The sequence below is a fragment of the Balearica regulorum genome, chromosome 19 (assembly GCF_011004875.1).
Source record: "Balearica regulorum gibbericeps isolate bBalReg1 chromosome 19, bBalReg1.pri, whole genome shotgun sequence".
Taxonomy (NCBI): domain Eukaryota; kingdom Metazoa; phylum Chordata; class Aves; order Gruiformes; family Gruidae; genus Balearica; species Balearica regulorum.
The window spans coordinates 9,938,754-9,965,360 of record NC_046202.1 but is presented as its reverse complement, the minus strand read 5'-3'; the positions used below and the strand labels follow the sequence as shown (position 1 = coordinate 9,965,360).

At 42.4% G+C, this 26,607-nt stretch overlaps 1 protein-coding gene and 1 long non-coding RNA gene across 2 annotated transcripts in view; both read left to right on the top strand.

Moving 5' to 3' along the window:
• Positions 1–2,197: 2,197 nt before the first annotated feature.
• On the top strand, positions 2,198–3,971 carry LOC142604571 (uncharacterized). The gene is made up of 3 exons (XR_012838436.1): positions 2,198–2,258; positions 2,401–2,490; positions 3,925–3,971. It is a non-coding gene; the product is annotated as an uncharacterized LOC142604571 (long non-coding RNA).
• A 370-nt stretch (positions 3,972–4,341) lies between these two features.
• CASTOR2 (cytosolic arginine sensor for mTORC1 subunit 2) overlaps positions 4,342–26,607 on the top strand; it is a 122,069-nt gene continuing 99,803 nt past the window's right edge. The window contains exon 1 of the mRNA XM_075771207.1: positions 4,342–4,779. Coding sequence (XP_075627322.1) covers positions 4,667–4,779 — 113 coding nt within the window. The 5' untranslated portion in view covers positions 4,342–4,666. The remainder of the gene's footprint in view (positions 4,780–26,607) is intronic.

Sequence of the window (26,607 nt, the reverse complement as noted above, 5' to 3'; positions counted from 1 at the left end):
CTTTGTTTACCTGTTTGTCTAAAGAAGCATTACCCTCCCTGGGTCAAAAAGGCCTATTTAACTTCAGCAAGGAGTTCCAGGATAATTATAGTTACTTAGTAACTTTCATCTCAGAATAAACTGGTTAAGGCTGTTAAGAAATGTGACAGCTTCCCTTTTGGTCAAAACCAGTGACTGACCTGAAGATACCTCCAGTCCTCAAAGCTTTAAACACAGTCTGCATTCAGAAATTACTATCTGAGCTTAGAAGCTGGGACAGATTGCTGTGTCCCTTAAGTACTGAGTCTGAAAGGGACCCCAGAAATGCACGCTGACCCTGGTTTCACACCAGAGCTATAGACGTGCTAGGAACTTCATATGCTCAGTCTATTGCAGAAAACCAAATGCTAGTATAAACAACTGCGACATGGGATTCATCTTGCCTTGGGCATATTTATCCAGGGTATTGCCATTACATCATTCACATTAGGACTTGTATTATCTGCTATTTTAGATCTTAGAAGCTGTTACAAGCCCTAGTCAGAGGTCAAGATGCTGTTGAACTTCAGATGTTTCTGAAAGAAGAGTGTGATTCTGCCAACAGCAGAGCAATGTTAGATTTGCAGCAGTACAATGTCATACAAATCACGTGAGAGAATTTAATCTAAATTATATTTATTTTTTTGAAAATGAGGTTTTATTGCCAAGAATTTAGATACTGCATGTTAAAATCCATCTGTAAAAGGCTACCATAGCTTCATCTTTGAGAACTAAATAGAGTAATTTGGGACTTTTTTATGGTATCAGAAGAGACCACAAATGATTTAAGAACTTCCTTCCACCATCTAAATAAAATAATACTGAAATATCCTGCTGCAGTTTGGAGTAACTGCATAAAACATGACGACTCACGTGATTAGAAATTTTCCTTTATTTTTCCTCTGTGTACAGTGCTGATCTTCATGAACTGTTCGTCACAGTGTGTAATTACATTCCTTTCACCTAAACTATTTCTCCTTTTTTTTTTAAATTTCTTTTTCCTGAAACACTGATTGTTGTGGAGTGTTTCAGTTGGGTCTGGAAGCAATCTGCATGCAGAGACTTGAGTGTTGGACTGCAGTGTGCTTTATGAGAAATTTTGCATTCAGACAAAATTTAGACTCACAAGAGCTAGAGTCTCCCAAAGGAGTGTTGGTGACCTGTACCTGGCTGTACCTTGGTTGCTGCTGAGATAAATGTTCAAAGAAAAAATGCAGACCATCTTCTTGAACTCAGGATTTTCATAAAACACTGCTGTTCCTTCTGAGGACCTCATTTCTAGACAAACAATTCCCCGAGGCAAACAGGAGATGGCTCTTGCCCTGCTCACCAGTAAGAACATGTTCCTTGTGAACATGAGCAGAAGCTGATATATCTAAAAACTGCCCGTCAGTCCAAGTACAGTCTGCATTCTCCTACCAGGGAAACCCCACCAGCCTCAGGGCTTCAAAATCCAAGTTTTGCCTAGCGTTATGGATGGTATCTGACCTAGAGCACGTAGAAATCTCATCTACTTGTGATGGCTCATAAGTGCTCCGCTCTCCATCCAGGCAGGAGATGAGTCATGGTGCCTGGTCCTCGTACTGAGATTTCTTTTGCTGCTATCTCATCTTCCTGTTTTCTTGTCCGTTCTCCTCATTTCTTTGTTCTGTCTGCCTGGCATGTGCTGCGGTAACTGACATTGGAAGCTGTGTGGGCAGGGAATGGCTTTTGGCTTTAATAAAAAAGTGTGGTTACACCATCTTGCACAACAGGTCCCTGCTCTGTGGCTTGGCCAAGTGAGTCCTTTTGAGCTGCAAAAATAGGGAAAACTTGGAATTGCAATAATCAAAAGATATTATAGCATGTTGTATATAACAACAACGCATTCTAGGCTGCTCCCTGCATGGAATCTCGCAGGTATACCTGGCAACAAGGGAGAGAGAGAGATCTGAATACTAATGACAGCTGGAGGAGGGGGCCTGTAATAGTGTTTTGGCTAATTGCCAGGTTGCCTGCTCTTGAAAAATTTGCCTGTGCTGAGCTAGGCGTATTTTTCATGTGTAGAAAATTAGGTTGGGTGTTGGTAGGGCTTTATATTTTCTTAATACTTCCTACAGTCAACTATGTGAAGGTTCACGTAGCTATGAGGTCTGAGTTTCCAGCTCAAAGAAGCCTTCAGGCCTTCTATGAAAGACTTGGAAAACCATAGCAGCTGAACAGACCCAGGAAAGAAATTGTAATTTTGGAGAGCACCAGATGTAAACTTACAAAATGAAGAAGTAGTTTTGTGTTTTGTGGATTTGGGGGGATTTTTTTTTTTTTTCTGCTTGTTTGCTTGATTCTTCTTTTTTTAGTAAATCCAGATGACTAACTCAGGGCCTCTTTTCTCCTTCCCTGCAGGCAGAACAAAGTCTCTGATGATTTGCTTGCTTCAAAAGGTCCCCACTGATTTTACCTTTGGGTCTGTTCTACCATCTCTCGTTGTTTCATGTAAGCATTTTCTGTGGTAATTAGACTGGTAATAGCATAATCCCTGGTGGCCTTCCTAGAGTGTTTGGCCTCTCTGGGTTGAGAAAGCTCTGCTTGGGGGCAGCATATTTTTTCTCTAACTGGGAAGGGGACGAGTTGATGTTGTGAATGTTGCCCTGATTATGATGGAAAAATCTTTTAAGAGAGGAAAGTTTTGCAGCATTTCCTAGAAGTGATTCAGGCTACATTTGTCTGATTTCCTCTGGCAGCTCACAGCAACCTTGACGGTGCATGTTTTGTCCCTGGCTGTTTCCTTCTGGACTCTGTGGTCTGCATTGTCCCAGAGGAACACAGATATCTGTGATTTGTAGATGCAGGTGCAGGCACTTTTTGTAGCTGGGCACAGATACATTCAGAGCTTTGAAGACCAAGACCTTGAACTGGCAGTGGAAGCAGATTAAAAATCCTCTTCAGCTTCCTAAAGTGCAACGCCTACAGTCATCTGAACTTCTGTGTGAGGCAATGAAGGAAAACAACCCCTCAGTTTTTAAAGGCTTTTAAAAAATGAAGTAGAGATTTGATATTTTATCTTTGTTGCCTTTCCTCTGAATGATTTCAAGTTTTTCCTTTTGGGATATAACAAAATTAAGACACAGCTTTTCAGAAGTGTGGCCACAGGCAGAGGAAGAACAGACATGTCCAGGGGAGAAATACAGCTATCCAGTGGGAACTAACAGAATAGAAAGGGTTTTAGAAATCCTAGTTTCAGAAGCTTGTTTCCAGAGCTGGATTCAAGGGATTTCTGCCACAAGAACACAGGCCCTAAAAGCTTAGTTTGCAACTGCAGGAGCTCTTCCTTCCGTAGAGGGAAGAGGAATGTCCTGGAGTGGAGCTTGGCTAACTCGATCTCTGACTGATGCCCTTGGACACCTCCTGTACCTCAGTTTCCCCCTGTGTAGAACAGAAGGATTTGCTACTGATGGTCTTTATAAAGCCTATTTGAGATCTGCTAATGAAAAGTGCCAGAGTGAGTTAGGTGCTGCTGTTACTGTTGTTGTGTTCATGGCAGAATCAGTGTGATCCGAAGTGAGAGGGAGTCCTGCACAGAAGCTAAAATCAGGTTTATGGCCCAAGTCCTGTTTTAAGAACACCCCAATTCTGAATTTAATTCCAGTTTTAGCCTGTGTGGTGTCAGTGGGGCTCTGTGCAGAGGAGCTGGTGCTCCCAACCGCCGTGGCAAGGGACGGTGTCTTGGTGCCAGCCCTGTGGCATTCCTGGTGGCAGAGCAGCCCTCATTTCAGGGGGGCTGGTTTGAGGGTCCTGGGATGAACAGGCCATTCACCCTCCCAGCATTACGAACTGTCATACACACAAGGCTAGTTTTATACTGCGATTTTACCATTCTAATACTTTCATGGAAATTGAGGTTTTTTCCACTTTATTTCTGCTGCACAGGGAAATAGATGAGGACTCCCTATCTACCACACAGAAGAATAAACAGGGTAAGATTTGAGTATTTCCCTATTGTAAGACAAAACTTCTGAAGCTCTTCTTCCTGCTGGCTTTTGGCTTGTGATTTTCCAAATGCCCTGTGTGCCGCCTCCTGCCCGAGTGGAACAGTAGGTGCAATGAAAATTAAACAAAACAAAAGGCTGGTGGCTTACAAGTATTTGTTAATAAATTTCCTTTTTTTTTTTTTTTTTTTAAAGTGGTCAAAAGCGCCCCTGACGACAGAGAGGCGGTGCTGGGGGGTGCTGCCCGGGCCCCCTCCCCAGGGCAGGGCAGGGCGGACCGTCCCGTCCCGTCCCGCGGCGGCGGCGGGGACTCCAAGGCCCGGCATGCGGCGGGGCGGCGCGCAGGCGCGCTGGGCCGGGGTTGAGTGGCAAGTTGTTTGTTCCAGCGAGCACCAGCTGCTCGGCACTCCGGGCTCCGCTGCCTCCCTGCCCGGCTCAGCTCCGCGCCCCGCCGGCCTCCCCCCCGCCGGTCCAACTTTTGCACCCTCTGCTCCCTCATCCCCCCCGCTGCCTGCCTCTCCCCGCCCCCGGAGCCGGGAAGGGGGAGAAGGAGCCAGGGAGGAGAGAGGAGGAAAAAAAAAAAAAAAAAGGCACCGACAATAACAGCCCCCCTCCCCCTCCCCATTCAAAAACACAAAATAAACCCCAGGGATAGATGAACTACAAATGAGAAAGAGGAAAAGATGGAACTGCACATCCTAGAGCACAGGCTCAGAGTGGCCAGCATAGCCAAGGAGAGCATCCAGTTGTTTACCTATGGATTAATCAAACTTGCTTTCCTGTCCTCCAAGACGAGGTAGGTGCTGGGGCTGGGGCAGCGCGGGAGCTGGGGGCGCTTCCCTTACGAGGGGGCCGGCCGCCCTCCTTGCAAGGGGACAGGGTGTTGGGGGGGGCGCCCTCCTTGCAAGGGGGCTGGGTTGGGGGGGGGGGGGGGGGAGTATCCTCCTTGCTACACGGGGGCCGGGTGCTGGGAGGGCACCCTCCTTCCTGCAGAGGGGCAGGGTGCTGGAGTGGGGGGTACCCTGTGTCCCTGCGAAGGGTCTGGGGTGGGGGGGGTACCTTCCTTGTAAGGGGGCAGGGCAGCCTCCTCCTTGCAAAGGGGGTGGGTTGGTGGGGTGGGGGCCTTCTCCTTGGAAAAAAAGCAGGGTCCTGGGATGGAGGGCACCGTTCCTGGCAAGGGGGCAGGGTGTAGGGGTGAGGGGCACCCTTCTTGCAAGGGGGCAGGGTGTAGGAGTGAGGGGCACCCTCCTTGCAAGGGGGGTAGGTACCCTTCTTCCTACAAAGGGGTAGGGGGCTGGAGGGGGGGACACCCTCCTCGTAAAGGGGCAGGGTGCCGTGTTGGGTGAGGGCACCCTCCTTGCAAGGAGTCAGGGTGCTGGGATGAAGGGGGACAGCCTCCTGGCCAGGGGGCAGGGGTTTTGGGGGGGGGCGGGGGGGAGGGAGAGGATACACCTGGGTGTTCTCTACACACACACACCCCCCATCCCAAGCCTGGGAGATGGTGATGGGAGTCAGCGCTGGAGTTGGGGGTCCCCTCGTAAGGTTTAGGGCAGTCCCCAGTGAGGCTCCCGCCTCCTGCTGCCCTCCCCGGGCCGCCTGGTGCGCTCCGCGATGAGCGGATGAATGAAAACAGGTGGGGGCCGGGGGGGCCCGGCCGGGGCAGGCTGCAGGCACGGGGCGACCGCCGGACAACAAAGGCAACAACAGCAACCAGAGGAGGAGGAGGAGGAGTGGGGTTTTTTTTTTCCTCTCGCTCTTTTTCCTTCCCCCCCCTCCTGGTTGTTGTTCCTTGCAGCACTTACTGAAAGAGCGAATCGTCCACACGCGTGTTTGTTTTAAAAGGTGCTTTTTCAGTGCTGCCAAACTGGAGGAGGACGAGGGGAAATGCATGCCTTGCACTTGGTTCTCTTTAAAAATTGTGGTATTGAGTAGTATGGATTGTGATAGCTTTTGGGGGAAAAAAAAAAGAAAAATGTAGTGGAAGGCACTGTGAGAAATTATTTTTTTTTTTAACGGGAGGAAAAAAATACTCTGGCCAGTTTACTGAATGTATATAAGCTGCCTAGGCCTTTCGCAGCAAAACAACTTGAATTGCAAATGCATATTCTTGTGTCTTCACTTAGCTTGTTGACTTTGTTGCTCTATTCAGAAAGAGGAATGGGAATGTAAATAACACAACTCAAACTCTTCTTGTTTTTCCAGCCTGATAATTAGTATTTCAGTTTTCTCTCCAGATTCATCTCGGATAGCATTCTTGTATGAAGGTGGGAAATTTTCTTTGGCAGTAGGAAAATAATACCTAGATAATAAATTTGCTTTTTATTTCTTAAATTCTTTTATTCCAAGCTGTAATTCAATCCTCTCTCTGTGATAATGCCTACAGATGAATGGACCTATTTGTGGTGTAATTTGATTACAGTCCCTTATCTTACAGTTCAACTTCATGCATTGAAATTTCACTCTGATTTGGGGCTCATCCCATTTGGCTCACCACTGCTGTTGTTTGCACTGTAAAGTATATCAGCACCTTGTTTACTGCGGTCCATGAATAGTCAACAGGGCATTAAAGGCTCTTCAATCTTAAATATCTATTTTTAAGGTGGTGTTTCATTATAATTAAAAGTGGTTGCTGATTTTTTTCGGAGGGATTGTTGCTCCCTGTCCCATGCTTAAAATGTCACTGTTAACGTCAACAGTGCAATCTTTAATCTGTCACTCCTAATGCATAGACTGGGTTCTGGTGGGGTTTTTCTTTCTTTTTTTATTTTTATTTTTTTAAGTTCAGGGATGGTCCTGTTGTCTTTTTGTTTCACACTACATTTCACATCCTCAACATTTCGAGAGCTGTGAAAGGGTTAGGATAGGAAGATAAGCCCTTTGGGGTGCGATACCTTGTCCTGCATTTGGGTGTAGCACTTGACAGTTTGGTATTGCCTCTGGTCACTGCAGTGTCTGGCCCTTGCCATGCACAGTGAGTATCGATAATCTTTCCCTAGCTTTCATGGAACCTGGCTGGTCAGGAACAAAAACTCTGGAAAGGTTTGTTGGCATGGGAAACTTCTGTTTATTTCCCTTTTGTTTGTTTTGTTGTTTTTGCAGACAGTAGAGATGCAGCAGAGAGAGGAGGGGAAGCTTGTTTGTGTCATTCCTAAGACAACTGATAGCACTGAATCATTGCTTTCTCTTGTGCGCTTTTTACGTGCACTGAGGCAAATAAGGTCCCTGCCCCACGGACCTTCTGCTCTGATGAACACCATGTGTATGAGGAGATGTAACTCCATAGATTTATGATCCTGCTGTTTCTTTTTCCTCCTCCTTTAAGAAGTGAATGTGCCCAGGAGACAACAACTTTTTATATGGGTGCAAGACAAATCTCCCCTCCCAAGCACCCCATCTGAAAAGGACTGCTTGGGGGATGAGAGGGGGAGGTGGCCTACATCCCTGCTAATCTTTTCTGATGAGATAACAAAGATGCAGTTACTTACACCACTTATATTTTTCCCAGTGAGACCTTAAACAGAGTTTTTACCTGTGCGGCAAGGCTGCCAGTAAGAAATAATGATTTGTGGGACAGATGTGATCCAAAGAGGTGGCAATGACATCATTGGTATCCTTATGTTAGTCGAAGAAACTCTACAGGTTTTACATAGGCTCTTCTGAGAAGTGATCTGGAGGGAGTATTGGAGTCTCTTTCATGTTCTCACACACCAGGGAAAAGGGCTGGAGCAATTTTTTAAATCTTGTACATTTTTCTTAATCCTCTTGGGAAGGAAAAGTAACAAATCTCCCTCTTTTTATTTGGCCTTTTGCCGCTTACAGTCTGCCCTTGTTCAAGACGTGAGTCTTTTAATTTAGCTTCTGTTACAATAGCAGTATTTTTTTGAACAAAGAACAGCAATTTTGGAACTATTCCGATGGCCAGAAGCAAGAAAGCAGTTAACGAGGTGAAGAGGTGAGACCAGTAGTGAATAAAACAGTGGGCTGAGCTGAAAGAAAAACACTATTAATCATAACTTTGTTAGGCATGAGGTATTTTATGCAAAGTTGCATTAAGACAAGTAGTCCAGAAATAAATAATAGCGAAACTCCTAAGCAGTTACACTGAGCAATGTGCTCTTGATGCTCTGCTTGTGTAAATAAGTGCAGACCTATTGATTTCAAATGAGCTCTGCCAGGCACCCTAGCGGAGGATAGGATCAGAGCTGTTTAATTTTTAGTTGCATGCTGAAGATTTGCATGTGTCTAATCTTTTTGCTATTGCTGTCATCATCATGCTAGTGTTTTACTGATTGTGCTGTGTCCGTGTTTGGCTTGAGAGTTCCTTGGTGCCATGAATCTTCACTTATTCAGAAGGCATGCAGGTGTTTATATATGTAAATGTAACGATGGTGCCTGGTTTTAGCATTGCATCCTTTTTCTTTTGTACGTGCCTCTGTAAATGTTAGTTCTCTGGGGCAGAGAACCGTGCTCATCTGTAAACTCCCACCTTCAGCTCCCTGTGTGCTGCAGAAAAAAGAGCTTCCCTCCCACCAAGATTAAGTGTCTCGTTTCCGCTTCCTTGGTCAGAGCTAAACTATCTCATGCTATTGAGTCATGTGCCACAAGTAACTTGCTTGAGGACTTGATAGACATACTAATGTGCTGTTACACTCCTGTCTTGGTTTCTTGTTTGTTTGTTATTTTTTATTTCTAATTGCAAAATATTATTCACTATATCTCTTTTTACTGCATAGGAATTAAATTTGAATGGAGGGGGAGGAAGGACAGTCTCGGATAATGCTTGCATTGAGCCACCAGTGCATGCAATAGGGAGAAGGAAGGTGAGCCTGACCTTGTCTTTCGAGTGTATATAAAAATATATGGAGAGTTTAAGTCCTGGAGAATGAAGTGGGGTCAGGGTTCTTCCTAGCACTGTATCTCTATAATGTAATTAGCCTGATTTCTGGGTAATATGTTAGTAAACCCTTGAACATCTGGAGTGTGTGAGTTAACAAGTAGCCTTGCCTCTCTCTGTTCTGGTACTTAATATGAAGATTTGACAGTAAACAGTGAAATAAAGCAGTTGAGGGAGAAAGGTATTGTTTAAATTCTAATGCTATTAAGTTATAACCAGGATGAAGTTGAGAGGCCAGTTTGTTCACAGGGCTGGCTAAAATAATTGCAGGTCAGGTGTCTAGCATCACAAATTTTAAAATCTTTACTGAGAGTTTTCTGATACTGTTTGGTATCAGATGGTCGTTAGTACTGATGGTCATTATTTCAGCATGCTAAGAGAAGGAACCAGTTCTGCATGTGTGAAGGATGAGACCTTGGTTGCAGAAGTGTTTAAGGCAGCCATTTCAAAAGCAACTGTCAGTCTGGCTTCTTTTCCAAGATGCTCAGGTCCTCTTCTAGAGGTGCGGTTTGTGTATATTGGTGACTTGAAGCAGAATTACAGGCACTTTGCAAGCCTGCAGGTTTGGTACTAAATACAGAAGGCTGGCCATGCAAGTGAGGTGCTTCCCAGAGAAGCTGGATAGGGTGGAAAAGCCAGGCTAGGCTCTACCATGGGAGGTATTCTTAGAGTGGAGAGGTGCTTAAAAATATTCATTCTAATAAAAATGTAGCAAGAAGTAAACAGTGAAAAAAATGTACAGAATAAGCTGGATTTTTTTGGTCTTTGAATAAAAAATGAAACTAGGTTTGTTATCTTTGCTAAGTTTGTGGCGGTATTGTTGGTAATCTGTCCATTTTGCTTAATAATAATTGACACCTCTACTTAAGAACATTGTTGTTGCTATTAATATCAGTGTTTCTCATTCCCTGATCACTTGTTTACTGTCTAGGTGCCCTGAAATTGGAGATACTGTAATAAAAGGTCTATTTTGGATTTCAGAGCATAATAGGACAAACAAGTGCTTAAAATGTGTCTATGCATCATTTGAGGACATTCAAGAGATCAGTAGTCTGTTTCCTTTGGTATGAACAGACAAACAAATGTCATAGATACCCTTCTATGAAAATACAGATTGGTCTGCAACACTGGGTGGTCAGCTGGCAAAGGCAAGTTACTGTTGTTGTTAAAACCTTTTTCCCCCCCTGGCTTCTGCCATCCTGCATGTCCTAGGAATACCACTGAGTAAAGGCTTTTGCAAGTTCTAAGACAGTGTTTACTCATCTAAAACAGGTTGCTCGTGTTTTCTTTTGGTGTGGCAAAGACTCCCAAATGTCTTGATATTTTATTTTATTTTTTTTTTCTGAGGGTGTGTGTGTTTGTGATATCTGAGGTTGGGGACTTCTTTTTTAGTCTGACTTGGTGACCATCTGTTACAGAAGGACCGAGCACTGATGTCCAGACACCACAGGAGGCTGGAGTGATGGGAATGCTCATGGCTCAAGCCGCCTGCCTGCCCTTCCCCAAAGCGCTTTGCCTTCTTGTTTGCATCACCATGTGCATATACGGTGCTGAACTTGCTGGTGGATATTCAGGATGAGTAAGAGCTAGTGAGAATCAGATAAATGAGAAGTAAAGAGAATAGAAGTTACTCGTTTGGACTAACGAAGGACATGAGCTCTTTAATTGTGAATGTCATCAACTTGTGTTCAGGGCTGCTGGGTGTTTTAGGTGCTGCTGGGCTGTGGGAACATTCTGCACTGTTTTAATACATTAAACCTTGGAAAGAACTTCCTTTCTGATGGTCTCTTATTGTTTATCTACAAATGTTGTTATTATTTCCCTTTTCTGCTTCTGGCACATGGCTGGGCAGTGGGGCACTGCCTTACTTTATGCCTTTCTTTGCCCAGCAGTCCTGCCATGTAGTCCTCAGCCTACCATGTGGTCCCATCAGGCTAAGGCTGATGCCAAGTCAGAAGCTGACAGGAGTGCTTAGAAACTAAATGAGATTCAAAAGGTGGAACAGAAGTACTGGATCAAACCCACAGTGCAATGCTGGGGAGCATCATGTGCTAGAAAAGTGTTGGTTTAGATATTGGATGTTTTAACAGGGCTGGGTTTTTTTAAGATTTTTTTTTCTTCCTCTTGTCTGAACTTGGACATTTGCCTTTTAAATAAATAAATACCTGGCTGTAGTTCGTGGCGGGTTGGTTGCTTTTCCTTATTTCCCATGCTAAACTGTTTCCATCCATTGGCAGAGCTGTTACATAGATGGAGTGCATCATCTGGGGATAAGTACAACATCAGTGATGTAAAGGAAACAACACTGGTGCCAACTGATGTTGAGCTGAGAAATAAAAAAGACGAAAAAATATCTATCTTTTGCCATCATTAATGATTCCTTCAGCTGAATATTTGTTTATTACTTTCAGATGAAAGTTAATATTTAAATGAAAAATGTGGCTTTTATTGGTTCCTAGATGGCTCCCCTGCAAGCTGGGTGCTCTTATGCTTCAGCAGTAGAGCGAATGTATTGCAGGTCTGTTAAGGAAAAGTATGACTATTGTGCATTTGTCATCAAGAAGTAACAGCTGAGTTGTTCATTAACACAATAGTTTGAATCCATAGGCTACTCCTTCCACTGAGTTATAACTTAAATTAGGCTCCATTTGATGGCTGGAACTATTTGACAATGCCTTGTTTGTGCTCTATAAATATGTAAATCTTTCCACTTAATTCTTCTCTTTTTTAATCTGTTGAGCACACTACCTCATTTATCTAATACACAACTCCTTAATCGTCCTGCATGTTTCAGTGTTTTAATATATTTGGATAAGGGCTACAATTTCTTGTTTCAGAGGAAACAGTGCAGATTTGTTCTTTTGTTTACTGCCAACTCCAGAGTAAACTCCCGCTCTGATCTGATAGCTGAAGGCTGGTAAAGGAAGAATTATACAACAGGAATGTGAGGAAATAACTCCATTCATTGCTGTTCAGAATCAACAGAGCAAAGCCTGTGAGTTGCAGTTATCATTTCAAAGTAAAAAGATCTCTTCTCCCCCCAAGCTCAGCTTGGTTTTGTGTAGCTAACTATAAGATATATTTGTTATGAGAGAAAACAACAGACAAAAATGTTTTATTATGGCACAAAAGAAATAAAGATTGATTAAGCCTGTTTTGTGACTATACCATCCCCTGTTAGTTTCAGATGTACTGCACAAAGTTTTACTGTGCTGACGATGGAAACAGAGAATCTGATCTCATTTTTGTGGTCTGATGTATAATAAACATTTTGTAGGGGTTGATAAAGTTTTATTTTCACATCCAAAAAAAGCAGTGAATGCCTAAACTTCCTCACCAACCAGAACAGACTTCCTTACTTCAGTCTGTTGAATGTGCTTTGCTAGAGATTAAAATAAAAAGTCTACTTCTGAACTGCAACCTGCTTTAGAAGGCTCACAGCAGTAATGCTGAGGTATCAGAGCTGCTATTTAGCACAGAGTTGGCAAGTGGAAAAGTAGTGAGTTTGCTTGGTGGCAGCAAACCATTTGTTAATCTTTTGGGGACTTCTGAGGTAGGCTTTTGTGGGGATGTCTCAGTAGGCAAAGTGATTTTTTTCAGACCTTTGCAGTCCAATTAAGTTTCATTAACGTGATGGAATAGAAGTTTTTAAGATACTTGTGCTACTTATTGGCCAGTAATTGTAGGGAGATGTAGGCTGTTGGTGGTGGTAAGCTGTCCTTGACCCAAATTCTTTCAATACAAATTATTTATAAAGTAGGATCCCAACCCTTTTCTAAGTGTGAATGTGTGTTTGATCAAGATGTAACTGTAAAGGAAAAGTGCATTGTCTTTGCCTGCAAAGTTTGTTTTCTTACAGAGGATACCAGAGATGTCACAAGGTTTTGCAAGCTACACCACTTAAGTTTAGAGCAAAATGCAACCTTAGAGTATTCAAATAGATGAATTAAAAAAATATATATATATATACTGGGGGAATTTCTAAAGCTGGGAGGGGAAAATTTACAAGTTTTGACATGGATAGAACAGTTAAAATGTAGGTGTGACTCTCCCTGTCTTTTTCTGTTCAGGCTTTTTAGAAATGTTATGTGTCAGAAAGTCTGGGTAATGATACGCACTGGTTTTAGTGATACCTGAATATTTATCCTAGTTCTGTGGTCAAAAGATCAGTATTCAACCCTTTATTATGCCACATGTATATCCTGTTTTACAGGGTGAGTTGGTTGAAGTTGACAAGTCAGAGACCTTGATTGAAAGGGCCCATGTTAATCTTGTTTAACATTTGTAGCTTTTATTTATTTTCCTAAAGAAAGATTGACTCTTCACTTTTGATAACCTCTAAGGCACTCACTTGCAAATAAACGTAGTCTTGGCAAAAAGAGGAAAAGGTTGTTCTTAATAAGGAGAAGGATATACTCTGTATGCATCTAAGCAACTGTATACATTTACATAGATTAACTTAGTCTTTATTTTTATGCTTTTTTGAAAATGATGAGTGATTTATTACATGATTAATCTTTCAATTGTGATCTTTTTCAAGCGGCTTTTGGGTAGAAATTGGGGTTTGATTATAACATGGAAACCAAACATTTTCATTTACTGTTTTTAAACTAATAAGCAATATTAAATGTGCTGAGTATTTAGGAAAAAAACATCTCAGCCTGTGTTATGTTTATAACTAAGCAGTGTAGTGTGACCTGTGCTAAGCAAACAAAACTGAACGTGACCTGAGATTCTGCTCGCCAAGGCATTGGAGCTAGTAGATCTCAACCTCCCACACCTACTTCTTGTTTGCAGACTGGAAGAAAAAAACTGCCAAGTTTACTTGCTTTTTCAGTTCCTAATTTGTTTCTCAACCTGGAATGAACTAGTGATCATTCTGAACTAAACTGAGTAATTTGAAATGAGAAAAATATTCTCTCTTCTTGCAGAAGATGCTGTTGCTGTCAAAATCTGGCTTATTGCGTAAATGGACTGGTTCCAGTTGCTTTGTCACCGATTTCTCCTCAATTGGCTTGTTTAATTTGCTTTGACGTTTGAGCAACAAACATACTTCTTTTGATAATTGTTGTTTAAATTACCTTATTTACACCTAAGTTGCCATCACTCAAAAAATTATTTCAGATATCTTTAAATCAGATTAGCTAATGTTAAAATAAAATTTTGCTTTTCATTGTTTCCATGTTCAAACTACTTGGTTGCAAAAGGGAAATGGTAAGAATTAACCTCTCACCACTGTGGGGATGAATTTAGGACGTTTGAGTTGCATGTTATTACCCATTTGGCATTTTCATAAGCCAAGTGGAGTTTTAATGTGCGTGGCTTGTTTGCATCTGCTGAGCTAGCAAGGTGTGAAACCATACACTTGTGGTTCGTTCTCTCCTGAGCTTACCACAGCTTTTAGACTAGTTTTCTGCAGTGAGTGGTGGGACTGTGTGTTTTGCAATATTTCCCTTTTACAGACTAAGGGGACACAAATTGAGATAGATTATTGATTTTGTTAAGAAGCCTTTTTTCAGACAAAACTCGGCAGCGTAGACAGTCTATAGCAATTTCTGTGCAAATGAAATTAACATATTATTCTGGAAAGTGAAGTGCATTTGAGTTACCTGCATTGCAGGCAAGGTAATGGTAGTTACAAATGCACAAAATGACTGGATTCCTAAAGAACAGATTTATTTTTTTTTTTAATAGTTGCTTTTTTCAGTATTTCTGGCATACAGGTGTAACAGTATTTTGATGGCTGCCAGGAACCACTTTGCTAGACCAGTGTAATTTTGACTAAGCACAGAAGAGGTTAGCAAGAATTCAGCTTGACCAAAGCAGGCTTTATGGTTTTCTGGGGGGAGAGGAAGAGGAATAGAAGATGACGAAGCACAGGGTTGGCTGATGAATGAGCATGGATAATTCCATGAATGATCATCCTATAACTACATGGGAGCCTCATGCAGGACTTTGACGGTTAATGCCATAGCAGAGCCTTGACCTTTCTGTGTTGTTTTCAGCCTAAGCCAGGTACCATGCAGTTGTCACAAAATTAGAAAATGGCAAATCTTCACAGAATGGTTGAGGTCGAGAAGGATCTCTGATGATCACCTACTCCAACCCCCAGCTCAAGACAGAGTCAACTAGAGCAGGGTGCTCAGAGTTTCGTCCTGTTGGATCTCGTACTTCAAGCTGTGCGTGGAGCTTTGCTCTCTTCTGTGTTAATGTGTTGTTGACCTTGTTGACATTGTAATGCCTTGCTCCATTTGGCATTACTTTCCACATAGTATTATAATGTGTGATTTAATGTCTCATTTAAATAGGACAAAGTATTTTTGAACTTGAGTGAGATTGTACAACCTCTCAGTTTTGGAGAGAACTGTTGGTATGGAGGAAGAACTGTCTCTTGCAGTAATTCATTGGTCCTTTATGTTTCTTCGTGAGCATTTCATGTGAAGCTGCTTATTGGCTGTAAACTATGAAAAACTAGCTGAAGTTAGAGCAGCCTCAAGGCTGCTTTAACTTAAACAAACTAGAAGCCAAAAAATTCCACAGTGGGCTAAGAGCAAAGCTTGCCTTGGGAAAGGGCATGTACTTCTGTACCAGAGCAGACAGCTGAATTACAATTTGTAAGGGTGTTGGATGTACAAGACTAATTAAGCGACTTCTACCCGAGCCCTCTATGCAGGAGTTTTATTTATGTCCTTGACGTAAGGGAAAGTATCAGAATGGCATGAGGTCCAAATGTTACTTGGTTTGACTTCAATGTACAGTATTGTGTGTTGGATGCCCTACAGTAAAAGTCGTGCTTTGGTTATTGTACAGTTTCTGAAATCCTACTGTAATAGTGGTCATGGGATGAAACCACACTATATGAAAGAGTTTTCTCTGCAGTCTTCATATTGGTATCAAGTTACTCCAAGGCTCTGCATTTCCGAGTGGTTCCATAAGTTCTGTACATGCAGTCATTTTCTTGGCTTTATGCCTTGTCACATTTCCCATCGCAGCGCTGTAAGCCAGGGGCTGCTGAGGCTTGATCCCAGGACAAGCGCTCTGTGTTTGTGTGTGGGGAAAGCCCTGTGTCTGAGGGAGGATGAAAGTCTCTAAAGGAAGGGTTTGCGCTTATGCTCTGACAGGCCAGAAATACTTTTCGTTTGCACAGGAGTGTGAAATCAGCCTGGAATGACTAAAGTAAAAGGACTTTGTGACTCCTGTACCCATTTGAATGGCTTTGTTCATTCAGATGGTGGTTGAATTGTAATCTTAGGCAATGATTTAAATAGTTGCCAAAACAATGTGGTTATATATTAGCTTTCAGTGATTTTGTGAAGCAGCGTATTTTGAATGGATCACCCATTGTAAAGGTGACAATGACCTCATTAGTGGGAAAAAACCCCAGGAAAAAGTCCGAAGTGATAAATAGTATGTGCGCGTATGCTTCGTGTAAGATTTGCGTCCTTTTGAGATGTACGTGAGCATATGCTTTAACTTCATTTCCTTCTATGTTTATAGTGTATCACTGAGGCTTTGGCCTGATACATCTTTGGCTGTTAATCCATGTTTGATAGCCTCCCGTGGCATGCTATTGCTAGTTATCTCCTTTTGAGTTCCCACGGACTGGAACGTAACCATGTTTTTTTTTCTTATGGATTTGTAGATGGCCACTGTACTTAGAACAGTTAATGGCTTTGTCCTTCAGTGCAGTCTCCATGTGCTGAGTAACTAGGGTGTAGTTGGAGGATCGTAGCAAAGCAGTTGATGAAATTCCTGGCCCTGAGTCAACAGTTCCCATCTTCAGTGTTAGGGAGGTTGCTGTTAACTTGCTGAGTGTGATCCAAGTTCAGGGAAAAGACAAAAAAACCAAAAAACCCAAACCAACCCACACCTTTGAAGCCAAATCATTTTGGTTATATTTATGGCACAGGCTCACAGACAGTTGCAGTAGTACAGCTACAGGATGGTTAATTTTGGAGTTGGAGTTGAAATGATTGACGACTTAACCTTTCTTTACTGCCCAGGAGAATGGTCAGATGATTAGATCTTGTTGTAAGGATAGAAATAATTTATTTGTAAAGGTATAAGGTGTACAAATAGCAGTGGTGTTAACCTTTTTTAAAAATTATAGGGCAGGCTTATCCTATATGTATTACTAGTTTCATGTTTTGAATATTATATTTGCTCATTTTGTGTTTTTAATTCCAACAGTTACAGTTTATCCCTTTTACTTGGGTTTGAAAAAACTCAGTGACAGGAATAGAACAGTTCCTGGATTCAAAACAGAGTGGTACTTTTTCTGTGGCTTGTTTAAACATATTACTGATTATATATTCTTTGCAGGATCAGCACAGAGAAAAGGACAATGAAACAATTTCATGGTGCTCCTTAAATGAGTCTTATATAAAACAAAGTTTAAAATGAATTAAGACCTACCTTTTAAGCACTTGTCAAATGTTCTCAGTGTCAGGTTTTCTTCCCACTTAATGTGCATTTTATATCAAATCTAATGTGAGATACATGATAATATTTTCAGAATCACCTAAGTCCCATTTAAAAAAAATGACTTAAGCACTTGGTACCCCAAGGCTCATTGGAAGCCAATGGGGCTTACACTCTGAAATGTCTGTAGCTGTTGGAGGGAAGACACTTAGGGGTTTTAAAAATTTTGCCTTTTGGACAGACTAGCTGACGACATTCAGGGCACGAGCATGGTGAAAATGCACCGAAGGGAGGGGAGGCTTAGTGTGACCGATCACGCAGATGAGAGTGAAGATATATTTCTGAGAACTAGTTTAGGGAATCGAAATGGGTGTCTCTGTTCTTCTCTCTCCACATAACTGTGCGGGTTAGGGACTTTACTCCGTTCCTCCAGCAGTGCAGCAGCAGGCCCTGCACTGCCCGCTCTGCAGCAGTAACCCCTGCCGTCACCAGGCCCTGTGTGCTCCAGGGATTGCCCACTACAGTGTGTAACCTCTGAGAGGTGGTGAGATGGTCTGGGCTTTCTTTGCAGAGGGAGAAACCGAGGCATATAGGAGGGCAAGTGGCTTATCCATCTCACAAGGCAGGTCTGCACTAGGACCTGACTGTATTTTTTTTCTAGTCCCTACATTGTCTCTACCACTAGAACTGCTTCTCTTTGGTAGGACAGCTGAAAGCCATGTTTCCAATCTATGTTTGTATTAGCCACTTGAAATCCTACTTATCCAGCTGCTGTCACCTTTTTCTTTTGCCTCTTCTGTTCGTAGTTTTTCTAGGTTCGTTAGTGGAAGTGTGCTCTGTTGTCTTTGCTTATACCTTGAGAGAGAAATATGAGTTGAAAGATATCTGTTTGAGCTTCCAATAATAACAGCAGTCTTCCTGAGAGTCATAAAGAAAACAACCAGAAATGTATATATGTGTGTTTTTAAAACACATAAACACACATGCATATATATATATGTGTATGTATATAATACATATGTAGGTATATATGTGTCATTCCAAAGTCAGAGCAGTCTTGAAATGGAAATTGCCTCAGCCAGAAATGAGAGAGAGTTTGTGCTGACAAACCAACCCACATGTTTTTAGGGGCTCTAATGGCTGTGCTTCAGGATAGAGAATGTCTCTCTTTCCAGTATCCGTCAGATGGCAGCTGCCACAATGAAGGCTGAGGGTGAAGAATACATTTTCATGCGGCTGTATCCTGGGCCCTGGAAGACTCTAGAGCTCAGAACAATAGCAGAATACGGAGCTGCCAGCAGGGAGTCTGAGTGGACAAGTATAATCATGCACCGCTCAGCTTTCAAGGAAATTGCAGTTAGTGCACTGACTTGCTCATAATAGTGATGCATTGTTTAGCTTAATAACTTATCAGCTCTCCAGGAACCAGCTAGTGATCACTGTCATCATACACTGCTAATCATTCTGTTCTCAAATTGTCCCAAGATGAACTAAGGACCTGTCACATCACCTATTAAACTGGCAAACTGAGTGCACTGTAATTTTTTTTTTTAAGCTAGAAGGAACAATATTGCCCACCTTTTTTGTTCTCTTGTTTTGTCATTATCGTACGTAATTGTGCATGTAGTTTTTTTAAATGTTAGGTTGAAAGGACATTGTCACATTGTGTTGGGTTTTTTGTTGTTTTTTTTTTAACGTTTGCAGAGTCTTTGTTAAATTGCTGTTCTTTGTGATAACTACTAGGGAACTGAATCTGAAACCTGCTTTTTAAGGAGCATTTGTTTTTCATAAAGCATTTGGGGCAAAGGGATGATTCTTTGTGGTGCTTGTCTGTAGTACCTAGGCTCCTGTCAATCACTAGTAAATGTAGCCTGACAATGGCCCTCTGTAGTAGGGAAGAGTCATTATCCCTCTTATACAAATGTGGAATTTAGGCATGGGAAGATTGAGTGATTTACCCACAGGCATGCAGGGAGCTATGGAAGAACAAGGAGAAGCAGCAAGCTGGTTTGAATCCCGATCCTGGTAGGCCATATATCCTTGCTGAATGCATGCTGGCTTCTTGTCAAAGGGTTATTTGTGAGCTCAGAGCTGCTAGCACTGAAGGAGCCTTGGAGCGTTTCTTCTGAAGGGAAAGTGGCCACTGATAGACAAATAGATTTTACTAGATAATATATCTGAATCTGTTCTTTAAGAGGTAATGTTTTAAACTCTTCTGACTCTTTTACTGCTGTCACTGTTTAATTTTTCCTTACTAGCTGGAGAACCTGGGGACAAGGCACTGGGATCTTACTTTGTAAGTGCCTGATTTTGTGGCTGTGGCTGGAAAACTAAAACTTCCTACCTCAATCCACACAGCAGTAACATATCTATAACTTAAAACTAGCTTGGATAAATCTGGTGCTGTAACCAGTAAAGCACAGAACTTGGCATACACTAATTGACCAAGTCTTTACGCTGGGTTTAGATGGATTTTTTTTTTTTTGGTACTCCATGCTGGTCTGTGCTGCTACATACATGATGGAGAGCCCTTTCTTTGTGCCCTTGCGATAACAATGGTCAGATGCAAAATAAAGCCCATTCTTGTAGAGTACTGCAGAACAGCTTTGCTAACATTTAGATGAAAGATCCTAGAATACTGCAGAATGCCTAAGCTGTGGGCACCTTGTTGTGGTCAGTAGTGCTCAGATATGCAAGTCACGGTGGGGGAGATCTCCAACCTGTGTTCCATACCTGGGGCTGAAATGATGCATCACCTAAAAGGGGAGGGGGAAACATGGATGTTCCCGACTGAAACAAGCCTCCTTGCTGTTCTGAATAGTGCTGGCAGCTGCAGGATAGTATCTACTGATCTCAGGAATTGTGCAAACAGTGGGGTGGGCTATTTTTATTAAACCAGAACGAGTACACCAGGATTTAAATGTGAAACCCTGAGCAGTTCAGTGTTTTTTCAGTTGAGGTGTTTGCTTTGGTTTCACCTCTCCTGTGTCTGTCTTGAGAAAGACAATTGTATCTCTTGATCGGTGACGATCAGAATTAAAATAGGAAGGAGGCTTCTGCTGCAAGATTTATTGCCTGGCACATTTACGTTGTCTGATGAAGTGTCATCTTTCGTTATGTTTTGAGAAGATGTTGCCTGTGATATCTCTGAACCACATGAGAAAACATTTGGCTGTGCCTATTCTTGTCAATTATGGCAGTATTCTTCTAGCTCAGATTATATAGATCTTTGTGTGTATTATTGAAAAATTTAGGCCCAGCCTCTGCTAATAAACAGAAAAGATCAGGTTGTTACAAAATGATGGTCTCTACAGAGACTTAGCTTTGTGCTTCAAATGCATCATTTATTTCTGGCAGCAAGAAGTGAGAAAAATGCTGAGTAAGTGTGTCTTGTCCCCAAGATCAGGTTTTATAATAAGGAAATACCTGAAGCTTACAGGCGTGGCTTTCTTTTCTGTGGGAATGTTTGCCATTTTTCCAGGAGTTTGCCATCTTCCTTTGAAAACAGTTGTTCAGGCAGTATCCTGCTGTAGATACAACCTGTTTTATTGGCTCCAGTTGCTGTAGGGCCAACAAATGGCATTTGACCCAAACTTCAAGGTTGTACTAGTTAACCATATTTTGCATTGTACTAAGTTGAAAAGCATTGACAGGTAAAAAAATAGAATTGAATAGGAAAGCCTAAACCCGGGTATGAAATAATGCCAATGTGTACTTTAATACAGCAAAACCCCTGCATAATGATGTACCTTACTGTTTGTATTGAAACATAGCTGACATGGTAGTTATGCTTGACCAGAGCTTTTTCTTGCAAGAGGTTTTTCTTTATCGTGCCTACAGATACAAGAGTGGAAATGTCAATATTCAAGCCAATGATTTTATTACAAATCTGCTTGGGATTCCCTGATAACCCAGTTCTATGCCTGGCAAAGTCAACAAGTTTCTCTCTATTGATGTCAGCGAGTTAGAGCCCAGGCTGCAAAATTCATGTGAGATGGAATGTTTCTGCAGCCTCCTCTTCATACTAATTGGACGTCAATACGCTTGAGGTTTCTGGGAAAATAACCCTTTTTTCTGGATGTAGCATGCATTAGGATACTTGGATTAATTCATGTTATGTTAAAGCCAGGTCGTGATTATCTCTGGGTTAATTGTGTAAATGGTGAAGTTCCTGTACTTGAGGGACAAAACGTCCAGTCTGGATCTAGACGAGCAGGCTGAAAGCAGAACGCCGCCTTCTCCTGACATTTCGTTACTGATTTCCCAGCTCAGGAAACTCAGCAAGTGACAGGAGCGCTGACGGTTCTTTCCCCAACATCCCATTCCAGATTCATTTGGATGATTTCTGCGACTTAAAGTTTTATTTTGCCAAGGCTCTCCCATCCCTATGTTCTCCTCGATAAGTGATGTTTACAGCGCTTCCATCCTGTTGCTCAGCAGCTCCACCATGGTTTGAAGCCATTGTGCGTTGTGGTGAGTGTGAAGACAGTGATAGTGTGTGTGATGGTTGTCTGAGTCTTGCTCTTTGACCTCTTCCCATTTTATTTTTGCCTTTGTGGTTGTGAGATTCTGTTCAATGCTAATTTGTTGCAGGAAAAAAAATCCAAAGCTGTTTCAAAGAACAGTTATTCACCAGGCTCTTGATGGAGAGTTTTAGAAAGAAATTATTTTGCTCCTTGGGCATGAAATGCTGGTTAAGAGTGTGACTTGCATGGGACTACCTTTGCCTGGGAGTCTGGCCAATTAGAATTATTTTATTTCTGTTTAAGACATGGGTCTGCACCCTCAGGAGTCTTTTTCATATGTGTTTTGTTTACAGCTGTCATTGCTGCTCAGGAGGAAGATGTGGTGCTTCGCCCTGAGAATAGCCCGTGACACCTCAGAACATCTCTCAAACTGTTAGGCAATAGCGGGCTGCCCTGCAGGGAGAAGGAGGAAGCAGGGAAGAAGGGGTGTTAGTCTTAATCAAGTGTCTAGGAAAACTTGCATGTAATATTTTTTTGTGTGTTGAGGTTTGGGGTTTTTTAATTTGAGAAGAACATCTACTCTACACAGCTATTGTGTAAGCTTAGGCAAAGAGATTCATCCATTGGGTACGGGTCCCGGTAGTGCTGACTTCTTTACACCACCTTTGTTTAGAGCAGGAAAGAGCGAAGCTTGCTAGCACTCAACTAATTGCAATAAAAATATCCAATAATTTTATCTTTGCCAGGTCTTTGCCTCTAATTGTGGAGGTTCATTTTGTCCTTTCTTCGGGTACCACGTATGGTTGTGTTGCAGCTGGCAGTAATACAGGCTCATTCCGATCAGGGCAATACTCTCATTCAAGGAGAGAAGTTAACAGGAGCATGTCTCAACATTGAATGGCTTTTGGTAGACAACGAGCAAGCTAAGCCTGTGTAACAGGAGAAATCTTTATTTGATCTAAAGCAGTGGCCGTATTGACATTAATGTAGTTGGAAGGGGACAGACTTTGTCCCTATCTCTTCATAGATTTGAGTGTTACTTTCTTTTTCCAGCATACTTATGTTCAGTTCTTTATGATTCTTTAAGTAGGAGATGCTGCCTGCTACTCACACAGCTCCAGAATGAAGCCTTATGCACCAATGACAGCTCCACAGCGGTTGTAGCTTTGCTTATTGCAGCCTCAGATGAAACTGAAGCTTATTTTATAGAAATCCAGTAAATTACGCTTCAGCTTTTCTTTGGACAGGTCAGCAGTGACTGGCTTGGAAACCTTGGTATGCTGTTGGATTTCTGTTGTCTGCTTGTCTGCAATTTAATCTAAAAGATTCCCCTTCATTTATTCATCTGAGCACAAAATTATTACTTTGACATTGTGTGAGCTGATTCCCATGAAGATAACTCCCATCCCTGCAGAGAGAGTGACCTGGCACTGTAGCTTCCCAGGAAATTTGTCAAAACTGCTTCGCCTTGGCCTGCATATCTTTGCTATGTGCAACACTGCTATTAAACTAGTAGTAGACTTCAGTACAGGCTCACACACTGACAGATTTGAAGCAACAAGCTCTGAAAAGCCTTTTTTTTTTTTTTTGTTTTTTTACCTGTGCATTTGCGTGGCCACGTGGAGCCTCCTCCTGAAATGTTTGCATCTGTGGAGCAGCCTTCCCATTCTGCAGATGACAGGCTGGGAGCGTGTTTTCTTCTCGATGCCATGTAGAAAATCACTGTCATATAGTTACGCATCACCAAACTAGTGAATGTCATGGCTATGTCCACCCGCAATTGGGAAGTATCATTGTGAGAGTCTGGCTTCAGTGGAATTATCTGAAGTTCTGGTTAGCTGAGTCATCGCTGGCTTTCTCAAAACCCCTAATGTCCCCTGGTTGTTTTCTTCCATAATTAACCTGTTTTTCTTGGTCTGGATTGTTAGTCCTTAAATAATGACATCCTTCACGTAAACAATTTCTTCTGCTTAGAAAAGATGCACAGACTGTTCTTCTCTGTGGGCTCATATCAGGATTTGTTCTCTTGGGTTGTGCCTGTGTCTTCGTAAGAGTCTGGAGTGCTTGGGGATTCAGGATAAATTATAATAATAAATTGCTGTGTTTATTCATTTTCAGAAAAAGATTTTGGTCCCTTCACTGACGGTTTGTCTTCAGCTTGCCGCCTTTTGAAATCGTCTGCAAATTCTGCACTGACAATCCGTCAATCTGTCGTACAAGACAAGGAATGAGTGACATTACTTGTTTCAGCATATCCTAACTGTAATGCTTGCTCCCTCAAGCCCTGTAAAGTCTTGTTAGGTCAGGCTGTGTGGCAGAGGGTTGTATGTATTTTCGTTGTTGGGAGATCTCCTTTTGAGTCCTTTATCTTTTACATCTCAGGTCTTCGAGGTATTTGGTTCTTCCCAAAATGTGCTCTTTCAAAGAAATGCCACTTGTGCTCAGCTGGCTAAAGCCTTTGCTGCTGAAGCTGTGCGGTTTGTCTGACGCAGCTAAGCAAGCTTCTTGGGGCAGAGACTCTATGTGCAAGAGGCCTGAATGCAGGCTGAAAGCAGTTGCAATACAGATGGTAGAATAGTGGGCAGGATAAATGCCATACAGAAGACTTGAACAGAAGTTATGGGCTTGATACAGGAATTACTAAATCAGTTTTTCTAGCCTATGTTTTGCAGAAGGTTAAGCTATAATTACGAAGCCTTTCATCTTCTCTCTCTCACACACACACACACACACACAAAATCATCTCTTCCCTTTATCTTTTTCATTCTTCTTTCTCTTTAGTCTGCAGGAAGCAAATTCCTGCAGAATTCCTGACATAAAGATGGAGACTGATAACACTGGTGGGGTAATACTGAAGTAGGAGCTGACACTACAGCTGTTTTCATAGTTTCCAGCACAGGACTCTTGCAGCATAGCTGATGGAAGATTCCTGAGTGAAGCCCCGTAAGGGCAATGTGTCCTCTTGCTACATCAAAGTCCAGTCGTGTGCCTGAGTGCCCGGTTTGGGAGAAGGCAGCAGTTATAGAGGCTGAGCAGGCAGCGCTTGTGCTGCGAGTACAGAACTAGGCACCAGGATTCCCAGCTTCTATTCTTAGCTCAGTAACCAATTCATTGCAAAGCCTTTTGCAAATCATTCAGGCCTAATCCTGCACATATAGCAACCCCCAGTAAAGTCCTCTCAGTTTTTCACTGGGGACATAGGATCAGCTTTGTAACCACTGTTTTTCTCTCACTCAGTAGGACTGGGGGAATGAAAATGAACATCTTTATGCAGAAAGTGTGGTAACTTGTTAATGTTTGTGAAGTGGTAATGTGGGCATCACTGTGTGACGTGTGTGACCCAGCATCCATAAAGGGGATTGATTGCTGTTATCAGCTGGATCTTCGGAGCATGGGATTTTTGGCCTTTCTCATCAGAACGCAGTTTTACATGATTATAGAGGATAATGCTGGAAATGCCTCTGCACTGTTCTTGCCACATGTCCAGATGGCAAGGTCGATGTAGCATGGACCTTGCTCAATTGCTTTGTATGCTGGGTAAGTGTTGCTGCTTCTTTCTCTCTTTATGCTACTGGCTTAGGTAGAAATTGAGGAGCTCTATGGCTGTCAATAAATTCAGAGAGTTGGAAATTAATACCTACAGTGAACTCTGGTTTTATTGGCCTTTACTTAATTTCCCACTCTTTTGCAAATGTGAATGGGAATGCTTGGTTTTGTATGGTATTTTTGCTTTAAAATAATCCGAACTGCAATCTTAAAGTGAAATGGAGTTAAAAACATTCTGGGCTAGGACTTAATTTCTATAGTATCCTTTAAGATAAAAAGGAACCTATAATGTGCAAATCCCCTTACCTTTGTGTTTGGCTGTGCTGTATTTTATAGCATGTGCAGTTCTGGTATCTGCCGAGTACAGTATCTTGCTCTGCTGGTTTGTTTGAGGCTTTATTTTCCTGGTGCAGGGACAGAGGAGGATTAATCTACAGAACTGTTAGTAAAAATCTGTTAGCAGGCTTTTCAGTGGGGGATCAGCTTGAAAAAAAACATAACTTGATTTTTGTGTCAGTTCAGTTTTTGATAAGTGCTGGAGAAAGTATGGTCTCGTCGTAAACTTAGTTCTGAAAACACAGAGCCTGGTAGTGGATTTTTAATTTTTTTTTCTTTTAGGGAAGTGCTTGTTAGTGTAGTGGTACTTCATGCTCTTGCCTGTGAAGGGGCAGGTCTGTCCCAGTGCTTACATGTATTTGAGTAGCAGGTCTTTAAAGTGGGCAGGCCTTGCTGAATAAATTATTTAGGTAAAGTAAGAGGCAGACAAGCAGAATTGTTACCTTCCATGCCCCTCAAGCTAGGACTGCATTGTCTCTTCCTCTCTCCCCAGCCAATGAAAATATTGTCCGGACTTGTACAGCAAGCCCTTCCTGGGAGCCTGGGGGGCAATGGTGCAAAGAGCACTGGCAGCCCATAGTCAGAAGCCTGAAGATGACTTTAGTTTGTTGGGAGCTACATGCCTGTACCTTTAAATCTGTTGGTGTCTCTCCAGCTTTACAGTTTATCTAACTGTCTCTGGCTGCATATGAGGCAATGGACTGAAGCTGCCACCAGTGCTGGTGACTCCTGGTCCTCATGGTGCGTCCCAGGGTGGAGCTCCTGCTAGTGTCTGTGTCCCACCCCAGTGCTGGGGAAGCAGTCTGTATCAGAGAGCCTATGCGATTGATGCACTAGGGCTGGGTCTGTCCCTCTCCCAATAATGATGATGATGATATCGTACTGCTCCTGGCAGTCACCTTGTGGTTGTGCTTTGGAGCCCTTGTGTGTGCAGCAGGCTCCTGCTCTTTAATGAGGCTCC